Below are 23,800 nucleotides of genomic sequence, written 5' to 3' on the forward strand. Positions count from 1 at the left end.
AGCATAAATTGATTCAGTAATTTAAAGGTTGGTTATTCAAAGGGTAGGCCAGCAGTGATGCTTCATTGGATGCAAGAAATGACCAATGCCCCTTTCTAGCATGAAAAAGAAAAAGCAATTTACGATCATTATTCAGAAATGACCGCAAGACAGTGGACTTGGACCGGCTGATGTCATGGTATTACAAAGTCAAATCAGCTATAATCTCGACACTGACTTATACATACTACCAATGACAAAAATACCACCATTACCAATACACTAAAATAATGCACCTGTTTTCATTATAAAGCTTTCTGTGTTAAGAGCCTTGCGCTCGAATGAACTTGTTGAAATGGAAGTCTTCCCTATTGGTCTTTTTTTGTGTTTGAAAATTAATTATTTCCCGTTAAACTTATACAAAAACAGAGTAAGTCATGGAAGGGCAGTCTCGTTTTGTGTTTTATTCGGGCTCAAGTTCTGGTAAGAAATCTCTCTATATTCGTCTGTCTCATAATATCGACTGCTCCATATCATATGTAATATTACAGATGTAACAATAATGCTTTTTTTTAAAATACATTAAATGTAATTAATATTTATTCATAAACTTTGAGTCGAATTTGTTTTTAATTAACAGTGCTTCACATGCTCGTGTGTATTGCATTTAATCAAATTTGAAAGTAAGCTATCCCCTGTAAAACCGTTTATCTAATGCGTAAAAATGATAATTTTGTGATGTACGACTTAATATTGATTACCATTCATAAACAACTAATACCCACCCACCCCCCCACCCCCCCCAAATGCGCGAAGTAAACGTCCTATTGCGGAGAAGGTTTTAAAACCATCTGAAATAAAATATAGTTAGTTCTAATTGTAACCGGGATCGTTATGGAGGGTAGATAATATCCCCCATTTAAAAAGTGATCCCATTGTGCTTCAGCACAACCAGTCATCTTACATTCTAAGTTTTTATGGTATGTACCTGTGATGTCAATATCATTCCATTTTTTCATTTATAAGAGACTTACGGGTTATTCAAATACATGCATTGGCCAATCTACATATAAATTGTTTGCGTGTGTGTGCAAGTCATTTGACGATGCTACTTAAATGGAGAGTCTAAAAATACATCCGTCACATACATTTCAAAATATTTCTTTGAAATCTCAAAATGTTATATAGATCTATACCAGACGAAAAAAGTTTAAAATGACAATGCACGCCTATATTCACACGAATGCAAATTTCATTTAGCATCTGTAACTCACACCATTCATTAGGTATTCATATTGTAAACCTGCACCTTTAATAAAAACATGGCCATTTTAGTACCAAAAATGAATGAAAACCAAATGCACGTGCATACAAGCGCACGTAAGTATGACTTGGCACTTTTGTTGACGCCATTCAATGGACATTTGTATCATATACCTTCTGTATGTATTTCGTATGTTTGTTTCACTTATGACTAAGTTATGTGGTAATTTTAAAATCGTCCCATCATAATTCAGCACATGTGCGGGCCAGTAATTTTGACCATTGTAAATTTGATGGAGTACCAAGATACATGTACACTCAAAATATCAACCTTCAAAAGACTTTAATAAAAACAAAAACGTTATGGTCCTTCAAAAATTAAACCTACAAAGCCCGTGCATGCGCGTTGTCATTTTTTATTATTATTAACCATGTTGTGATTATCCTCCCATTCGCTTTATTAATTAGAGAGTTACCGACATTTTTATTTTAACCAATCAAAATGAAGCACATGTGCATCGACATGCAGATAGGTAATTTTGACTATGCCAATCGGTTTTGGGTCTCAATATATACCTACGATATAAATTGCAAACGATTTTATTCAAAAACAAAAATGTTAGACTAATTATGAAAGTAGTGTACAAAAAAAAAATGTCATGCACATGCATGCGCTTTCAGACAAAATGACATTCGTTCTGCATATCTACAAATGATATACATGTATAAGGTGTTGTGTCGTTTCTGAGAACAATCCCGGACAAAAAAGTACCGGAGAATATATCTAAAAATAAGATCTTTCTAAACTCTGTTTGGGGAACATATAAACAGGGAAAAATTTACCCGTACTTTGATTTTTAAAGTGTTCTGTAATGTCAATATCATAGTTAGTAAATAATTTCCGCAAGATCATGTTTGCTCCATTAGTCACATGAAATTAAAAAAGAACGCAATTTATTGTAGAAACCCTGGATATCTAGCAAATAGAATGATCGTAAACATTTCCCTTTTGTTAAGAAAAGAAATACTTTGAGGTCCTTCGTTTGATTATAAGTAACTTTTACAGTTATACCTGCACGGTAAAACCGTTACACTGTTGGTGTTCTGTGTCCCTCTTGTCAATACATGTAATTGTTTGTTAAATTGTAAAAAAAAAAAAACAAACAAAAAAACAAACAATTATCGCTTATTTTTTAATCAGTAAAACTTTATTTCCTGAAAATCCCTCGGTGGGAAGAGTATGTTTCACCCCCCCCCCTTCACCCCCACCCCTCTCTCTTCTTCTCTTTCAGGCCGTTTCTTTCTGTTGTGTGGAAAATGTAAAATTCCAATGTCTGAATTTACCCGACTAATGGAAGGAATCGGTGCACGATACCAATGTTCATTAACAAAATATCAAGCAATTTTCAAAAATACATTGTATGATATCTCATCATTTTCAAAAAGTACATGTATTAAATTAAGCCTAAAATTCCACAAGCACCACACAAATACTCAATGAGAAGTGATCCAATAATGATGACGGATATATCATGTTCAAAGCATGTTGAGTTTAGCACTTATTGATACATGTACTTTCAATAATTATATTCAACTGTAATTATACTCAACTGTATGACAAACGGGATGATTTCAGCTTCTCCATCGTCAACTTCCCATATTTATGTAGCAATATTCCATTATCACCTGCATATGGTGTTTATATCTCTCAACTGATTCGATATGCAAGAGCTTGTTCTGCGTATAGTCAGTTTAAATCGAGGTAAGCTACTGACAAACAAGTTGATGGCACAGGGGTTTCAACAGTCTCGATTGAAGTCAACATTTCGCAAATTCTATGGTCGTTATAACGATCTAGTTCGTCAATACAACCTCGCATTGGGTCAAATGCTGTCTGACGTGTTTCATACCGATTGTTAAGCCGTTCTTGGCACACTGATTTTGACTGCGGATAACTCCGTTTACCTGATCAAGATATAGGGCTCACGGTGGGTGTGACCGGTCGACAGGGAATGCTTACTCCTCCGAGGCACCTGATCCCATCTCTGGTGTGTCCAGGGGTCCGTGTTTGTCCAACTATCTATTTTGTATGGCTTATAGAAGTTATGAGATTGATCACTGTTCAGTATCTTCACCTTTCATTAAAGAGTAAACATATATAACTCTAAATATAATGTATGCAAGTTGGCATTAAACCAAATGGTAAAAAATTCTACTCTGTATTCTAATACCGTTATATTCGCGCATAATTGATCTACATTAATACCAATGTTCATCCCGGAATACTTCCCAAGAATTAGGAAATTTACTTGAATTTTACATTACCCTGTCATTTAATATTAAACAAACCCAGGTTATAAAATTGCCTGAACTATCAACTACTGTAGTTCGTGCGTTCGAAGCTAGAAGGGTTTTTACTCTTTTCAAATTACTTCCTGCTAAGACTGCATTCCCCCCCCCCCCCCCCCCCACCACCACCACTACGTTAGGTGAATTTGAAACTTTTCACTTTCAGAACATTATTGTACATATCTTCCACTTTCCATCCATATCAGATTATTCCTCCTTAATCATTATAAAACGGATTTTGCGGCCACTGCGAATCGCGCCCTCAACAATAACACTATCACCCCAAAACCTGTGGCATTCCACTATCATAATGCAGTTATGGGTATAACGTTCAACGCGACGTCGAAAAACACACCGACGCCTATCTAAGCGGTAAAGCGTGAATCTCAACTCATTAGAGAAACGTACACGGCACTATCTTTGCACAGGAAACACATTTGGATAGTTGCCACAACCATAGGGAGCTGACGTCATGTCCGTCATGATTGAGAGACATTCCTACTGCAACACGACGCGTTTTGATGCCATACGAGAGGAGACACCCCAACACAGTGTCTCGATTGTATGTTGTGAAGAAACAAATCTATTGAAATCCGAGGGCTACAATTAAGTTGGGTTTTTGCGCCCTTCTTGATAACATTCGAAGACGACAAAGTAAATTTTGAGAATGAAGTACATTGTACATACCATATAATGACTTCATTATTGTCACATGCTAATGCTGAGTATAGTACAGTTTCTACTAACTGTAGCCTACGTTCAAGCGGAGTACGATTATACACACGTACACGTACAAGCAATTTGCTTGACCTTCTCATTACGATTGTTTGATTGTTTTACTTCCCTTCTAGAATATTTCATTCATATTGATACGTCACCAGCTGTTGGTGAAGTACCACAAATTTAGACCTATGGTTAGCACTCTTGGCCGAAGCAGTGAGGGTTCTTTAATGTGCCAACGACTCGAGCCCTTCCAACCCCCAACCCCCATTTTAAGGGCATATCGGAAAGACCCATGACTCTCATGTTTTGGCAAAGGAACAATCATTACCTATGTTTACGTTTAAGGTTTGACGCGGACATGAAAAGAGTGGGTCTCGAACTCATCACCTCCCGGTCACCAAGCGAACGCTCTACTACGAAGTTACCACGACCGATTTAACACACGACGAGTTAATTAAATTATACGGAAGATCATATATTTGTATTGTAATTTGTATTAATAATGATATTTTGTGGTAATTGATCCATAATTAGTTACCGTTTCGATAGAAGTGAAAAATTCTTAAATGAAACAAACAAATGAATAAATAGTCTAAATGTGTTCAACATTATTCAGCTATAGATTATAATTCTTTGAAAACAAATTGGTATTTTTTACACAATCTTAAATTTTGCAAATCATATAAAGGAATTATTTAATAAAGTTTTTGTTTAAAATTGTGTTTGTGATTTAGGAAATCCTGTTTCAAATGTGAAAATACCAAATGGATTAGGAGATTTTGAGCAAAATATTAAATGCAGGAAGTATTGACCTAAATGTTTTAATTTCACTTCAGGAATATGATGGTTATTTTTGGAATCTTCCTCCTGTTTATTCCGGAAGGTATTGGTAAGTGTTTTGTTAATATTTACTACTGGTTTTTATATTTATACTCGCACTTTCTAAAGAAAGTTCGGGTATATTGCTGTTACTTCCGTCCGCCCATTCGTCACACTTTCTTCTTCCTCAAACTCGTCCTAGTTTTTAATTAAGCAGTAACCAGTTAATATTTTGGAATATGGTAGGTGGTGTCTTGCAGATGTAGGTTTTTTTTAAATTTTCAGTTTTACCCTGGGGACCAAAAAAAACAGCCAGGTTTCCAGAACTCCTTGTACATTTTACGCAATAGCCAAATAATCTTATGGAAGATGATTGGTGGTGTCCTGTATATCTGCAATGAGGTTTTGGAATTTTTATTTTCACCTAAGGGCCCAAATGAAGGTCGAAAAACTTTTTTCCAATTAAGAAACAAAACAAAAATGGTTCCCAGAAATCCTCTTACAATTTACACTACAGCCAAGTCATCTTTTGGAAGATGATTGGTGGTGTCCTGTAGATGTGCAATAGGTTTTCAGAATTTTAATTTTCACCCTTGGGGCCAATTGGAGGTTCAAAACGACGTTTTCCTGTAAATAAAAAACATCGTTCCCCAGAACCCTTCTTACATTTTTTGCAGTAGCCAAATCATCTTTTGGGAAATGATTGATGGTGTCCTTTAGATGTGCAATAAGTTTTCGAAATTTTCTTTGTCACCTTGAGGGGCTAATAAATGAGTAACAAAACATGGTGCTCGGTGCATTGCGTCATATGCAACAAGAAACAATATTATAACTTGTATTTGTACTTTCACTACATGTATTTTTCTAGTCAGTCTCAAAGGGGGATCACACTTTACCTGACACCTATGTACATGTTTCAGCAGGTATTGTTTATTCAGGTGATCCACCTTAATGGTTGTTTATACATTTTACTTAACAATTTACCTTATGTCATTCAATAAATCACATATTCGACAAAACTGCATTACAGTGCTGGGTTATTTGTTACTGCTTGGACGGTTTCTTCTCATAGGAGGCATAAATATATTTGCTGTAAAGGTTGGAATCTCAACCATTTTAAAAATATTTAAACAATTAGAATTATTGGGGTTGGAATGACCATGGGATACTTGCCCAACATATAATGTAATACTCAATGCATCTTCACACGTGCTGTAGGAATATATAATATGGTTTAAGGGTCAGGACCGCAATTGTTTTAACTATATTTCAACTAATATGAAAAAGTTTTTAGCTCACCTGAGCTGTCCGTCTGTCTGTAAACTTTTTACATTTTCGACTTCTTCTCCAGAACCACTGGGCCAATTTCAACCAAACTTGGCCGAAAGCATTCTTTGGTGAAGGGCTTTCACGTTTGTTCAAATGAAGGGTCATGTCCCTTTCAAAGGGAAATAATCACAAAAATAGGGTGGGGTCATTTAAAAATCTTCTCAAGAACCACTGGGCCAGAAGAGCTGAAATTTACATGAAAGCTTTCTGACATAGTGCAGATTTAAGTTTTTAAAAAAAACATGGCCCCTGGGGGTAGGATGGGGCCACAATAGGGGATCAAACTTTTACATACAAATATATAAGAAAAATCTCAAGAACCACTGAGCTAGAAAAACTTATATTTACATGAAATTTTTCTGACATAGTGCAGATTGAAGTTTGTTAAATCATGGCCCCCGGGGGTAGGATGGGGCCACAGTAGGGGATCAAAGATTTACATGCAAATATATATGGAAAGTCTTCAGATATGGGCCAAGGTGACTCAGGTGAGCAATGTGGCCCATGGGTCTCTTGTTTGGATTACCCCATGGCACTTGCCAAATGTAGTACGTACTCGATGGAGATCGACATATTCAGCTAGAATATATATGGTATAGGATATTACGCTATTTGGTAGCTATTTTGGCGAGTTGCACAAATACGACGGAGAATGTATTTAAAGGCAAACACCAGCCTGCTGGTATTACTGTCTTATGACAGCATCCAGATTTTAAATCCCTTTCATAGAATATAAGGAATGCTGGCTATGTATCCTGCATTTACTCCTCTCAGGCGTGTACAGATAGTATTTTACAAATTCACACAGGAAATCTTTGTAAATTATTGCTTCCTACAGGCTACATTTACCTTATGAAATGTAATGGTTATATATATGTACAACTATTAGATCAATGCAGCATTTTCCTTGCAACTGTCATTCATGTACGAAATACGGACAACCATACAAAATTTGAATCGTACAGTTTCGTAAGATCCTACAAAAGAAGAAATTCTTACCACCATTATTCAATTGTAGAGTGCATACTCCTTGTTCAGCCATCACCAATCGCTAATGTGACTTATGGAAAACCGCTTTACTTCAATTGTACATTCCCACCATCATGGGAGTCTGCAACTCTTAACATTCCTGGTGAAATTGGCTTCAAATTCGCCATATTCAATGACGGACCGTGTTCTGTCCCAATTCATAGACAGGCCGATTACAGCATTGCTTGTCATGGGAACACACTAACGTATGGGATTATGAAGCCACAAGACAATACAATATGGCGATGTACTTCCAGCATCTCGAGTGTTATGGAACACGGCACCACCACCGTCAGTTTACAAGCAGGTATGGATGGACGAAAGGCAAATGTATCATAGTGTATATTTAGGCTACGGCTTATGGGACATAGTAAATATAATGATAGTTTAAAATAATTGAACTATCTTTGATATTATTGTTGTGATGAGCTTTAATTTTACTCAATATTTTTTTTTATAACATTATTTTACTAAGGATTTCTAATTGAAATATTGGAGTGAAAAGTCACATTTGGCCTCTGAGTGTGTCTACATGTATGTCTTTATCACGATGTCTTTTGTTAATTTAGAATTGAACGTGCATAATTCGTCACATGCACATTTTCGATTCTAAACTAATAGATATGATCAAATGCCAAACACAAATCGTCTTCTATCGAAGTATTGTTAAAGAGCTGTCACAGAAGCACGTATTTTCCTACGACTATTAATGATATCGCCCAAAGCATTCAATGGGTGGGCGAATTCACAAAATAAATGGGAAATGCGTATTATTATTATACAGCGTAAAAATATCTTGTAATGATTCTGCTATGCGTGTGTCAACAGCATTTTACGATTATCAGAAGTTGTATTGTTTGTAAGTAAGTTCCATAAAATGCCTCCAATGCTAGGAATGATCAGAAATATCATTTTTCTATATGTGCAATTCAACCATGCTTACTTTTTTATGATCATAAATGTGTGAGTGTAAGGAAATCTTCATATCAATGCGCATTTCGTTTTAAAATGGTACGGGACGTGGCTATAGACTGCGACAGAATTAGTGGTGGTGTTAGATAAAATTATTTTTTGCTATAGATAAACCTGTCATACTCACACAACGAAATACCTATACCATCATAGAGGGTTCCAACATTTCCATTCCGTGTACATTTACTGGTGCACCGATATACAACACTACCTGGGAACACGACAATATTGTCATGCAATGGTCAGCTCAAACTCGGCCCTTAGTTCTGAGTTTACAGAATGTCTCCAGATCATCTGCAGGAAATTACACCTGTAACGTAACTGTTACCTTTAAGGGAACCTACACCGCCTCAAATACAGTAGATTTGATCGTTGAATGTAAGTTAAAAAATAAAATTCTAATTATATATCTATTCTGTAAACAATGTTTTGTATCTTTACAATTCGTAGCTGACATATTTGTTGTAAAAAATGACATTCCTAAATGCATGTTTCATTGCTTGACCATATTATATTTTAATGGATTTCTTAGATCCACCTACACTTAAACCAAGTGATAACACTACCGTCAATGAAGGAACCAGAGCTGTGTCGCTTGCCTGTGAGATTTTAGTAGATGGGTATCCCAGAAATTACATCGACCTCTACTGGCAGCACTGGATAGGCAATCAGTTAATAAAAGAACTAGCTTCTGACACCCACCCAACTATCCCTTCTGTCAAAAAATATACTCTAACCTTGAATCCGGTGAGTAACTTTCACAAGACTAAATTTACTTGTGTCCTGTTGGACGATAAGCACTACTTGAAATTTTATTATCAAGCATATTTCTATAACACCAGGCGTTACTGATTTACATCCTAATTCTGTATATGATCAGTTTTGAAATCGAGGTAGGCTACTGACACGCAGGTTGATGGTGAAGGAGTTTCAGCAGTCGCGTTCAAAGTCAGCATTTCGCAAATTATATGGTCGTTATAACAATCTAGTTTGCCAATGCAACCTATCATTGGGTCAAATGCTGTCTGACTTGTTTCATATCGATTGTTAGACAGTTCTTGGTACACTAATTTTGACTACGGATAACTCAGTTAACCTGATCAAGATATAATGCTCACGGCGGGTGTGACCAGTTGACAGGGGGTGCTTACTCCTCCTAGACACCTGATCCCATTTCTGGTGTATCCAAAGTTCCGTGTTTGCCCAACTATCTATTTTGTATTGCTTATAGGAGTTATGAGATTGATCACTATTCGTATTTTTCACCTTTGAAATAGGTTTTTTTTAACGACACCGGAATTTACGTGTGCTTAATGGGGAATGGAATTTCGAATTTGGATGGAAAGGTCAAACAAAGTGGTCAAGTTGAAGTGGTCGTGAAAGGTAACGTCTTAAGTAGTTATTGATATTATGCTACATTTCGATAATTTTGTGAAAATGATTGTATATATGTATTGCTCGTACGTTGTGCGTTTGGAAACTTCAGCTATTCCTAAGATTTCAAGATCCAAAGATGAGTACCATGGCCAGGTTGGAAAAACATTAAAAATACAGTTTAAAAGTTTGGGCCATCCAGAGGTACATTGTTTTATCAACTCTTCGCCGGGAGAAATCACTGCCCAGTTCATAACAACGGAAACCTTAGGGCCAGTAGATATTACCATCAATGATGAAGTATTTAAAATGAATGGAACTACCTTGGAAATGGATTTTGGCAAGATAAGTCACAGGTTCAGCACACGTTACCAGTTGATAGCAGAGAATTCCATGGGAAGAGTAACTCATAGCTTCTTGGTTCAAGGACACGGTAAGAAAACCCTTTCTGAAGAGGATATATTTGCACTTAACATTCATTACGGGTATTTTTTCATGATCTATGTTTGGTTTTGTAGATTTTCCGAGTAGACCTTTCAATCTTCATTTCAAAGAACATGGGGCCTCTGCTTTCCTTGAGTGGGAAGCTACCAGTCCAGATCTGGACATGACATATGAAGTTATTCTTAAATATCATACTGGAGACGACATTGTCAATATCATTCCAGGATCAAATGAAACAATTTACAAATATTGGTTGACTAATCTTTCATTGAACAAAGAGTATATCGTTCAGCTGTGTACAACAAATGTTGTGGGCAGAAACTGCAGTTCCACATTCAAAATAAAAACGGACAAACAAAAACCTTCGCAAGGTATGTTGTTTCTTGCATCTGTGTTCATTGAAGAAACAAATCTAATAGCATTTATGATTTCATCCTTTATTAGATTAAATACCATGAGAAAGAAATAGAATGTAAAATGGGAAAGTCGTAAGACTGTTGACTCACACAATCGGGAATGTTTTTTCAATACAAGACTTACCTTTAGATAATCCATAACAGAGAAAAACAGTATTAAGATCTGGTTGACTTTATTCGTCTTCTCCATGTTAGCTTACTATAATTTCATATTAATGACTCCTTTCAGCCAATCCACGGCGGATATCAGAAACGACTATCATTACTATTGTTGTTGGTTGTGTGGGACTTCTGAGTATCCTTGTATTCATTCTGATTGCCCGGAATCGCAGAAAGGATCGGAAAAGTGATAACTTGTTTTTATATTTTGGAAAATTAGTCTTAAATTTCTGTTCAAGCGAATGCATTCCTTAAGTCAAGAATTTATTTTGTAATAATGATTTATTTGTTCTTATACAGACAAAAGCCCCTTCTCGCTAGAAAGGTAAAAAACATTTTGAAAATTTAATCATCAGGAAAGTAATAGGCCTACACTTTAATTTTTGCTTTCAAATAGGAAGGTATATTGATTTTTCTATTTTATTGATAACTAACGTAAAAGGAAAAGTTGAACAAAGGGCACTTAAAGTAATTGTATGATTGATTTATTGAATATTGTTAAACGTCCCTCTCGAGAATATTTCACTCATATGGAGACGTTAAGTGTATGAGATAAAGTTCATCACTATAGATAGATTAATTCTGAGACTTGAGTAAAGACTGCTAGTTTCAAGAGACTGGTTAAAAGTTGGGCAAATTTAACAGTCTCTAAAACAATCCGACATAAAAAAAAAAGTCCGTGTTTTATCTGAATATCATGAGTTCTGTATGTTCTTTCCTGAAAAATATCAAGACCGGGGTTCGAATCCCGGCCGCGACAGACCCAAGTCGTTAAAACAGGTAGTGACAGTTCCATCGCCAAACGCTCGGCATCAGGTGTGAATGTCACGGGTCCTCGGAGATGACCTTAAGAACGGATGCCCCGTGTCACAGTAGGTGTGTCACGCTAAAGAACCCCCACTGTTCAATGACCGTAAGCGCCGATCAAAGGCCTAAATTTGAAGCCCTTCATCGGTCTTCTGTGGCGTCTCCATATGAGTAAAACGTTAAACAAGATACAATCAATTAATCCTGATAAATATTTTTTGCTTTTTACAGACAAAATGTTCCCTTGGGAAGGAACAATTGTCCGATGCAAAGAGTGACCAATGGTAACCTGCTGATATTCAATTTACATTGCTTCAACACCTTTATTATATATATGTAAAATATTGTTCATAATTTGATCATTTAAATTTCAGATTTAGAGTCTTCAGAAAAAAACGGTGAAAGGTAAATACGATTTATCAAGGTAGTTACAGTAGAAATTAAGAATTTTATTAAAGATTGTATCAATAGCAAAGCTAGAACAAATAACAAAAATTCGAGACCTATTCTATTCATATTTGAATATTTGTCGACGTTATATATGAAATATTAATAAAATGTTCCTTAGTACTGTTTTTCGACCACCATAGTTTTGTTACTACATGTGTGTATATGTGTAAGTATATATCGATGTAGTTTTATTGCTTGGCATTCTAATTGCCATTGTTTTCATTAGATGTATACTCATTTCAAGCTTAAGGCCAGATGATATCAACAAATTTTTCTACCTTTAGCACTGAAGAGTTCCCATGGTAAAAAAGAAATTTGGTTGGTTTTGGTTTTCTCATTTATAGTTGTTTGGAACTCCTCTGTGTTTTAAGAGCAGGAAAGGGGGTCAGTAAACAATGTAAACAATTATGGCACCAGAATCATTCAGAAGGAAAAAATCAGGAAGATTTATTAGTAAAAAACGTCATCAAAGGTTACAGAATGCTAAGAAAGGTTATGCATTATCCCTTGGACGTAAGATAGTGAATGTTGATGCCAATAACAACGTGGTTATCGAAGAGAAGTTGGATGAATGAAGAAAAAAATGTTCGTCTGGTGATAATTCACAAGAATGCCTAGGAAATGAAGACACGTATCCATCTGATGACCTTGCTCGCCATGTAAGATGATGAAACTTTAAAGCTAACAACGGGTCTCTTTTCCGGAACATTAAATCTAAAAATAAAAATAAAACAGTAACAATGATAATAAACAATCACATTGTAGGTGAATTTTTCCGCTGCTATATCTGTGGGAGTTTTTTGTGTTCCATTTGCACGATTATTTGAATATCTACCCACGTATTTTGTGAAAAGACCCAGATTTGATGCTTTTTGCACTGGATCGAAACTAGGGAAACGGTACGTCGCACAATGACGGAGTACCAAATTTTCTTAATTGTTGTTCAAGTGAGCTTTTCTGATCGTCTGCTGTCCAATGTCTGTGTGTCTGTCTGTAAACTTTTTACATTTTCGACTTCTTCTCCAGAACCACTGAGCCAGTTATAAGCAAACTTGGCGAAAAGCATCCTTGGGTGAAGGGCATTCAAGTTAGTTCAAATGAAGGGCCGTGTCCACTTCAAAGGGGAGATAATCCACAGAAATGCAAAAATGGAGTGGGGTCATTTAAAAATCTTCTTTTCAAGAACCACTGGACCAGAAGAGCTGAAATTTACGTGAAAACTTCCTGACATAGTGCAGATTTAAGTTTTTTTTAAAAAAACATGGCCCCTTTGGGTAGGATGGGGCCACAATAGGGGATCAAAGTTTTACATACAAATAAATTTATATAGGGAAAATCTTTAAAAATCTTCTCAAAAACTACTGGGCCAGGAAAGTGGAAATGTACATGAAAGCTTCCTGACATAGTGCAGATTCAAGTTTTTAAAATCATGGCCTCAATAGGGGATCAAAGTTTCACATACAAATATATAGGGAAAATCTTTAAAAATCTTCTTCTGAAAAATCACTGGGCTAGAAAAGTTTACATTTACATGAAAGCTTCCTGCCATGGTCCGGATTCAATTTTGAAAAACTCATGGCCTCGGGAGTAGGTTGGGGCCACAATAGGGATCTGATTTTTACATGCGAATATATAGGAAAAATCTTTAAATACGAGTCCAGGTGAGCGATGTGGCCCATGGACCTCTTGTTATAATTATGGTTATTAGACATTTAGAACACATGTTACATATTCGTGAATTGAATTAAAAATTTATAGAGCTTTGATGAAGACTATTTTATCCCTGAAAAAAAAAACCTTACGTGAGTCAACTGTATGAACAACGAAAATTTAAACTAATACGGAAGTTCCGAGTTCCCCAAGAGTTATTTCCCTTTATCGAACTCTTCCGTAAATTATGACTTAAAATATGATGACAGTGGGTACATTTGCTAATTACTATCGTTGTATTATTTCTTAAAAGATGATATCCAGAGTTTCCGAGATCATCCTATCTCAGGGAAAAGGCAACTTTAGTGAGTTTATGAGTATTGGATAACAAAATGGCTCAAACAAATATTGTTAATTGCCATCTTTCTTTGATGAAAGCGTCACTCATGTAGAAGAGGAAACGAATAATGATTCAATAGCCAATTTGATCTTATTCAAACAAATTATGTTTGATATGGCCAGAATATGCATACCAGTGATTGATATAAACAAAAGTTACCCTTTTATTACATTAATCGTACGTAATCGTTATGTACAATGCCAGTCTACAATATTATGTATACATTGTGTACCCACCATACGTCATAAAATGCGAAAGAGTTCGACAAAGGGAAATAACTTTTGGGTAACTCGGAACTTGCGTATTGCATACCATTAATCATGGTGACTTGGTACCAATGTTTTATGTCGCATTTCAAACAACATAAAATGTACATTCATCAATCCGGAATTTTTGTCTCGGCATAGTGTTATACTATTTTCGCTTTCAATTTTAACTCGAGAGTAGTTTGGAAAGCCTGTGGCAGTGTCATTAGAGGTAGGGGAAAATAGTCCCGGAAAATTGACAGTGTAAATAATAATATTGCAGTTGTAGCGTAACGGAACTGAGTTGGTAAACAAACAGAAATGGGGGTAATTTTACATACCATGGCGGGATTTCCACTTTACCATGGCGGGATTTCCACTTTTAGATGTTTGATCAGATGAAAGTAGTACCGCGTAATTTGCTCTCATTGGAAGAGAAATGATCCCACACCCAATTTGTGTTTTCCATCGTGACAAGATGCCGCAAAGTTTACAGCGTTGTATGAACGTGTGTGCCGGTATTAGACTAGTGGTAGAATATTGGAATATTAAATTTCCATTTGAATATTCTCGATTTACTATTCGGTCATTCGTTTTAGTTCTAATTAATATTGTATGATTATTGATTGAAAGATTAATAGAGTGCGTAGATGTATTCCCTATCTTATGAAAAGTACGCCCATAGGGACCTCAATCGCTCATAAGAACCTCAATCGCCCATATGAACCTCAATGTACTTTCTTTCTTTTGCTAGAACACTGTACTTTTCCACTGACACTTACCTGACACCACAATGCCTGACCTCACAGCAATCAAAATCACGTAAGTAGTTTGAAACATGATCGTTTACCAATTCCTTGTGATGCACCTAATCTAGCCTTGTTGTTAAATTAACCAAGTATAGAATATTCCTCTTGAGCACTCTGAAGATCATTTATATCCGAAAGCACTTGAATATTTTAGATTTAAAATTCATCAATGTTTTCATGCTATAAAAATTACAGATTACAGTATGATGAATAGATATTGTTTAATTCTATTTCATCATGATTCAAATGCCGTGATAGTATCAGTATAAAGTTTGAAAACGATAAAGTGAAAAAGGTATTCTCTCTCACTCATTCTCTTACACAAATATGGATGTTTTCTCGGGCATGGATGTTAGCGGCAAACTGGCAGCTCAGATTTGTGGGAGGCAGGTGGCTTCGGCTTCTCTATTTGTGCAGCAATGTGCCAATGTGGCCTCTGTGTTTTAAACTTTGTGTATCTCGACTGATTCGATTCCCACAGGTGTAGTCTGTGTATGATCGGTTTCTGAATCGAGGTACAATGTAGACTGCTACCAGGTGGGTTGATGTTGCATAGATTTCTATAGTCTCGTTTGGCTTTGACATTTTATGGATTCTATGGTCGCTGTGACGGTCTGATTTGCGAATGCATCCTGTCAATTGGTTGAATGCCATCGGACGTGTTTCGTGCCGTCGTTGGAACGCCTTTTGTGTGCTGGTTTTGGCTGCGGGTTATCCCGTGTATCTGGTCAAGATATAGGTCTCACGGCGGGCGTGGACGGTCAACAGGGAATGCTTGCTCCTCTTAGGCACCTCACCCTATCTCTCACGTGTCTCGGGGTCCATGTTTGCCCTACTCTTAATATTGTATTCTTAGTAGGCATTATGAGAATGATCACTGTTCGTTATCTTCTCATTTTCATCTTTAGAACCCTCTGCTTCACTGACATTAAACTTGTTATATTGGTTTACCATAGAGTAAATTACTCCTATGGATTTTGGGATCTTCAGAACCAATTTTTGACAGACATAAAAACTTTGTAAACTGATACCCTAGTTGTTTTAGGTCAAAGGTCATGACCCTATGACTGGTTAGTTGTAAATGTCTGCTCAGTATCTTGAGAGATCAAACTTAGTATTGTGGTTGCTACTTACTAGTAGATAACTCATGTATGTTATCATTACAGACATTCTGAACTCAAAGTTGATTTTTTTTGTCCCCCGCCGCACTACAGAAGTTTGCATAGAAACACCGATGTCCGTGCCGTGTGTCCATCCGTCCCACTTGACTTTGTGCAGCCTTCGAAACCATTCAACGGATTTTTTTCAAATTTTGTAGGATTCTTAGTCAACATATACAGTATGTATAGTTGATCAAATTGCGCCGCCATTTTGATTCGACAAACTTTACAGGAGTTATGGAACTTAGTTGAATTTGTACCTTCTACACTATAGGAACACTTTGGTGACGCAACTCCTCAGGAACCAATCGACGGATTTTGTTCAAATTTTGTATTGTTAGTCACAATATGTAGTTGATCACATTCCACCGCAATTTTGATTCTACAAATTTTACAGGAGTTATGGGACTTTTATGTTCAACTTTTTTTTTTACGGCGACAGTGGACATATGACTAACTGTAACAATCATGTCAATATTTTCTAACACGTTTGGGTTTGGGTTTGTTTTGTTTTTTTGCAGGATTTGTCCAAACTATAGCTATAAAAAAAAAACTAAAGAGATATATTTGTGTTTCATCTTATTCAAATGTATAACAATATAACGTGTCCTCCGCAAACATAACTCCAGGATGTTACCTCGAAACACAATGTAGATTCTAGATATGAATAGGGAAGTAGCATTATAATCAATAATCTATAAATCAATAACTGACTATGCTGTTACATTTTATAGCCTCGTGTCAATCAAAGTAAGTGATAATTTACTTTTATGTCTATTCCGCTTCTCATTTGAATATTTCCAATCTGTTCAATTTCTGTGCTAAACCTATTTTTTTTTTCTAACAAACAGTTGTAACTCCTAACTCTATCAGCAGTTGAAAGCAGCATGCATTCTACTTTGCTTAACTATGCAATATTTTTCTGTTTCTTTGTACAATGAAATTGTCAATGTTTAAAAAATGTTTAATAAAATCATATCGGGCCAAACAGCTAGAAATCCCTTGATTGACAAACACGTATTACAAGTAGAGAGGAAATTCCAGTTCTGTATAGTGTTGATGGTGCAAATTAAGTAGGTAGGAGAACTCTTCAAATCGAGCTTTGCAACTGGGATTCTCCATCCCAGAAAATAAAATAACAGATTAGATATTCTTTTCTTCTCTTTTATAATGATTCAATTGCCGTGGTAGTATCAAAATAAAATAGGAAACCCGTTTGTGCAAATTGATAGAAAAATTACTCCCCCTCTCTCTCCAGTTAACTTTTAAATGCGAAAATTTTCAATCCTGTTGCCAAGCCTAAGAAGTCTAACATTGTGGTAATGTTCATTCGGCAAGCGCTCGGTATTGGAAGTAAAAGTCACGGGTTTTCGGATATGTGTCACGGTAGCCGTTTGCTCGAGAAAGAACCTTCTCTGGTATGGTCTGTGGCACTTCATCTGGTGACGTCTCTGTATGAGTGATAAATTCTCAAATGGGACCCGATACCCCTTTCCGCTGCCAAATTCTTACGTCTCTCTGACATTTTGTTTTCGTTCCTCTCTCTCTCTCTCTCTCTCTCTCTCTCTCTCTCTCTCTGTGAGATCTTTTTTCGCTCCTCCGATTCATAGGCCACAATGAACGATCAAACTATGCCCATTGTGTATCGTTATCGTCGTTGATGTTATAAACATTTCTTATTTACAACTTCTCCTGCATTACTGGAATATTTTCAACCAATTTTGCACATCCGTTATGGGCATTCGAGTTTGTTCATCGTCAACTTCCCATATTTATGTAGCAATACTCCATTATCACCTGTATATGGTGTATATATATCTCAACTGATTCTATATGCAAGAGCTTCTTCTGCGTACAGTCAGTTTTTAAATCGAGGTAAGCTACTGACAAACAAGTTGATGGTACAGGGGTTTCAACAGTCTCGATTGAAGTCAGCATTTTGTAAATTCTATGGTCGTTATAACGATCTAGTTCGTCAATACAACCTCGCATTGGGTCAAATGCTGTCCGACGTGTTTCATACCGATTGTTAGGTCGTTCTTGGCACACTGATTTTGACTACGGATAACTCCGTTTACCTGATCAGGATATAGGGCTCACGGCGGGTGTGACCGGTCAACAGGGGATACTTACTCCTCCTAGGCACCTGATCCCACCTCTGGTGTATCCAGGGGTCCGTGTTTGCCCAACACTTTATTTTGTATTGCTTATAGGAGTTATGAGATTGATTACCGTTCGCTATCTTCACCGTTCTTAATAATATTACTGAAAGTTTAGGAATTCTAATATTGACTGACGATCATCTTAAACCGTTAATTGTAAAATATGAACATGCCTCACATAGCTTTCACAGTTATCAACATTTTCTGTTCGATTTTCAATATTTTTATCGGATTTAAATTTACAGCGACATGCAATGTATATAAAACTCCTCCACATTTTTAAAAATGTGATTTTTATTAGAGTGTATCATACATTTTATATAATATTCCACATACTATGTTAACTAATAAGTAACTTTTCTTCAACGCAAATCATACGATTTGTTTCAAATTATTTTATTCTTTGTTTTCAGTGTACGCTTTTTCATAATCCCCTTCGCGGATTATAAAGTGTGAACTGACCCAAACCAGGTTATACTCGTATAACTTGCCCCAGAATTAAAGTAATTCCTTAAATAATCCAGAAATAAGTACATATTATATAGAAAAATCTAAACACTGAGTAGTATTCCATAAATATTGCATGTAGTTGAGGGTAACATTGAAAATTTTCAACCCGAGAAAACCATTATCAACCGAGGCGTAACCGACTACGTCCTCGAAGTTACTAGATTACAGAATCATACCACCACTTCCGGTCAAGAAAATAACATTAACGGTTTAAGATGATCGTCAGTCAATATTAGAATTCCTAAACTTTCAGTAATATTATTAAGAACGGTGAAGATAGCGAACGGTAATCAATCTCATAACTCCTATAAGCAATACAAAATAAAGTGTTGGGCAAACACGGACCCCTGGATATACCAGAGGTGGGATCAGGTGCCTAGGAGGAGTAAGAATCCCGTGTCGACCGGTTAAACCCGCCGTGAGCCCTATATCTTGATCAGGTAAACGGAGTTATCCATAGTCAAAATTAGTGTGCCAAGAATGGCCTAACAATCGGTATGAAACAAATCCGATAGCATTTAACCCCATGATAGGTTGTAAGATATGTTCCTTGAGGAATATAGGTTCAGAGAAAAATATCCTTCGTGTACAACCTGTAGTACTCTGTCAGAGTGATGATTTTCTCTATCTTCAATTTCACTACTTTTATTCCTTAATATACTAGAAAATGTTCGTTAACTACTAAAAAAAAAAAGTATGAATGATATGATTTCATAGATTTTTGTTGTTATTTTCTTTAACGTTTATGCAGTTTGGATGGGAATGAATATGCAAGTGTAGATGACCCTACCGTCATGAAAGTGGCTGCCCAACGAAATCACAGTAAGGTTTTACAATTATTTGTTTCTCAGATATTGTTTAGCATTGTTTTTGTTTATCAACATAAACGAGTATGTTAAAAGAAAGTATGTCCACTTTCATATACCAATGTATACAATTTTGTTTTATTTCAGATGTTGGAATATTCCTATTAAATAGGTACATACATTTCTAGAGACCTGCAAAATATTTATCCTATTCCATAATTCACCTTATCTGCGTAACGAATTCTATTTCCAATTTATTTAACAAAGTCAACATGAATTTACCGTAAATTTCCTTCCTTCCATTTCTAGTGTATTTCATAGTATTGATAAAAAATGTTTGTAAATGCTTACCGGTATATTATTCTTTTTTCAAAATGATTTTCATAAATGTAGAGAGAAAAGTTCAATGATTTACAACAGGATGGTGAAAATTATATTATATTGTACAGTGGTATTCCAATGAACACTGGCAGTGTGCCAAACCTCCCATCCCGGGAAACTCATAACGCTAATCAAACCATGGTAACTCCTGACACCACTCCAAGAAATGAGTACATGGAGATGGGAAAGACAGCAGGTAATATTTATTTGACGAATGAAATAAGACTTCAATTTTAAGTGCATTTCAAAACGACAAATTATCAAAATATAGTACTATTATCGATCATTGTAAGCCATTATGTTAACGATTTTTGGATAATTATCTTCTGTTCAATAGATATCCCGAAGTCAAATATGTATCCAAGGTAAGGATCTTTAAGATGGGCTTTCTGTAATTTTTTCAAAATAAGTTATTTACACCAGAGCGAGGTAAAGGGGTATATTATTATACACTTTGTCAATCCAGCTTGCTGCTTAAACTTCCAAACCAAACCGTCAGCGAAGACTGTGAATTCACTCACTATGTTTCTATGGATGCTAAAGATGGTACGTTGAACACTGTTTTAGAAACTGAATGATTTAAACCAATACACATCATACTTTAATTATTATTTTTTCTAAGAAAGTGATTTGTCTTTCATACGAAATGGGGAAGCATGGATTCTATCAAACGAATCTGAAAATAAAGCATAATGTCAAAAAATTTCATCTGAAATATGAGGCCGATTACTAACCATTTTTCATATCTTATGAAGGTAAGAAAAATCCGGAAGTTCAGAATGGTGGCAACAGCGGAGTTAAACACCCCAAAAAGTACGTTCGGAAGTGACTTCTTGTTTCCGTTGGTTTATCAGCTCGGATAATAGAAAAAATGTGGTGTGTGTTTAAAATGGTTTATTTACCAGATAAAACAAACTTTTAAACTTTGTGTAACTCTTTCCTTTATTCACGATTGAAATGTGTTCGATGATTTCAAGTTTATCCATTAAAGATGAAGACACAATACAGTATTCTCGATTGATGCTTTATGTAGATGTTATTCTTGATAACTACTCCAACATTAAGTGCAGTATCACTTGATCAAAATATGTAATTGTGAACGATTAGGTACAATTATCGAAAGAGAAGACGTGTGTGAAACGCAATTTCCGAGATACCAGCTCTTACGTGATGAAGGTACATTCAGTATTCTATCAAACTCTTGGGTGGACACATGATGTATTAACTTTATTACAAACGTGATGACTTCAGCTTCCCCATCGTCAATTTTCCATATTATGTAGCCATATTCCATTATCATCTACATATGCTGTCTATATCTCATTGATTCGATACACGAGAGTATGTTCTGTAAATGATGAAGTTTTAAGTCAAGGCAAGCTACTGACAAATAAATTGATGTTAGAGGGGTTTCAAAAGTCTAGTCTGAAGTCAGTATTTTGTAAATTTTATAGTCGTTATAATATTGTTTGCAAATAGACCCTGTCGTTAGGTCGAATGCTGTTTGACGTGTTTCATAACAATTGTTATACCGTTACTTTTATATTCTGATATTAACTATAACTTTCTCCGTTTACCTGATCAAGATATAGGGCTCATAGTGGGTGTGACCGGTCAACAAATGGTGATTATTCCCCCTAGGCATCCTACTTCTGGTGTGTCCACGGATCTATGTTTGTCATAATCTTAATTTTGTATTTATCTGATTTCTATGAGGTTGATCACTGTTCGGTATCTTCAATGTTCATGTACGTATATTATAGACTGGTGATGTAGATGAAAATACAAGTTATGAAGGCGTGGATTTTATTTATAGCAGCGGATGATATGACCAAATCAAGAAAAAAATTGTTTGAAATAAGACATAACATTAAATGTGATCACAATTTATTTCCTTTTCGATACGATCGATACTTCTAACAAAAAAGATGGCGAATTGCAATTAGTCGTAAGTCCTGTTTTCCTACAGTTCAAGTGGTTCTATAGCAGCTGGTAATGATCCTTTAGCCAAGGTACGATTGGTGTGGTAAGTGTGTATATGAAAATGTATCATACGCCCCACTCTTCGTAAGAGCTCGTGAAAGAGTAACAAATATTGGAGAACTCGGAAATTGTGTATTCTTGTTTGTCACTCATGTTCTACTATTGTTACTTGAGGAAATCAACAAATCTAAATTGTTTTTAATTTCATCATTTGTTATTGTATATACATATTTTCTTGTAAGATAACTTTCCACAATTTATTGCATTTTGATCGGTAACGAAATACATATTGTTATATATTGGTATTCATATCATAGGTTGAGATAACCGGAGCATAACTTGAAATTGCATAAGAAAATTATTAGGAATTCTTGAAAGTACTTTAAAAACCAAAAATGTTGCCGCAGTGAATTTTTGGACAAAGATCAACGAAAATTCATGAAATTTCGTGTACAGCTTTAATACTTGTTCAAAGAATCAAAATGCAAAATTAATAAAAAGATGAAGTCAGGTGTCTTTAAAATGGCATGGTTATGTCAAGTGGAATAGGAAGACTGACTATAAATAATAATACCATATTTATATAGCACCTTTTTCATACACTATGTACGCTCAAATGTGCTTTAAATACGGAATCCATTAAAATAGCGTGCATAAGACGCGAAAGGTTGTGCGTTGTACAATGCTATTGGTGATAGTGCGCAAATCTCTGAAAAACGACCATATAAGTAACGCCCATCACAAGGTAATCACTTATCCCGTTTAAAAAAGATTTTTCTAAAAATTAGACTGCACATACTTCAAAACGGAATATTTACGTTATACATTCATCTTTATTTTTCCATTAGCCTACATAGGAAGATCTGTGTTTCACTGAGAGCATTTTTTGCCCTTCATCCGCCAGCGATAACGGGGGCAACTGCTATCGAGTGTAGTCAGCTATAGCTGATCTGTCAATTTCACAGCGGTAAATTTCAAAACAATGCATACGTAAATAGCATAAAATCTTTTATTTTACATCCATTGTGTATACATCAATACGTTGCGCAGACAATTTATCATAACGTGCGTTCATTTTTCTTCACAACGTTCCGGTTACTAGCACGCAATGTCAAAAAGTAACAAAGCAATAATTCGACGCTTCAGCAATGTCAACATAACGCCAAAATTTTATTGAGGTGCTCCGGTTAACCTTACATATTTGATTTCTAATGTATCAAAACCAATCCCTTCATTGAAGATATCCATATAGATAGAATTATTATGTTTATGTTTTGTGTAAGTGCTTTCATAATTGTACATACATGTATCTTTTTTCCCAGTGAAAAAAATATTTTATTTGAATATACAGATGCATGTTTTGTCTTTCTATATAGTGATACTAAAGGAAGGCAAATCTGACTTGCGTAAATGACAATGTATTTTATCAACTACATTTTTGCATCCGACTGTTTTGCACTAAAGTATTTGGAGTCTTTTAAAAGTTTGTCTGTATATTTTACGTGCATGCTACTCGTTCCTTTTTTGTTTTGTTATCAACATCTTTTTTTATTTCCAATAAAGGTAATTGTTAATAACTAA

The 23,800-nt window shown here is 35.6% G+C and overlaps 1 protein-coding gene across 1 annotated transcript; it reads left to right on the forward strand.

Moving 5' to 3' along the window:
* The first annotated feature begins 398 nt into the window (after window positions 1–398).
* Window positions 399–23,800, forward strand: LOC125678087 (uncharacterized). Its single transcript, XM_048916206.2, has 20 exons — window positions 399–462; window positions 5,151–5,203; window positions 7,481–7,798; window positions 8,572–8,841; window positions 8,996–9,210; window positions 9,741–9,846; window positions 9,950–10,270; window positions 10,356–10,652; window positions 10,927–11,043; window positions 11,157–11,181; window positions 11,895–11,947; window positions 12,038–12,068; window positions 15,163–15,230; window positions 17,112–17,127; window positions 19,801–19,871; window positions 20,003–20,027; window positions 20,305–20,432; window positions 20,574–20,601; window positions 20,703–20,782; window positions 20,992–23,800. The coding sequence occupies exons 2-20, from the start codon at window positions 5,155–5,157 to the stop codon at window positions 21,063–21,065; spliced, it is 2,292 nt and encodes a 763-aa protein (XP_048772163.1). The 5' UTR covers window positions 399–462; window positions 5,151–5,154; the 3' UTR covers window positions 21,066–23,800.

Source organism: Ostrea edulis, chromosome 2 (assembly GCF_947568905.1).
Source record: "Ostrea edulis chromosome 2, xbOstEdul1.1, whole genome shotgun sequence".
NCBI lineage: Eukaryota > Metazoa > Mollusca > Bivalvia > Ostreida > Ostreidae > Ostrea > Ostrea edulis.

Bases quoted from the DNA above. Each gene is read 5' to 3' on its own strand.
- LOC125678087 (XM_048916206.2), top strand. From the start codon at position 5,155: ATGATGGTTATTTTTGGAATCTTCCTCCTGTTTATTCCGGAAGGTATT. The intron at 9,211-9,740 runs GTGAGTAACTTT...CCTTTGAAATAG, and splicing joins ATACTCTAACCTTGAATCCG to GTTTTTTTTAACGACACCGG. The intron at 10,653-10,926 runs GTATGTTGTTTC...GACTCCTTTCAG, and splicing joins CAAACAAAAACCTTCGCAAG to CCAATCCACGGCGGATATCA.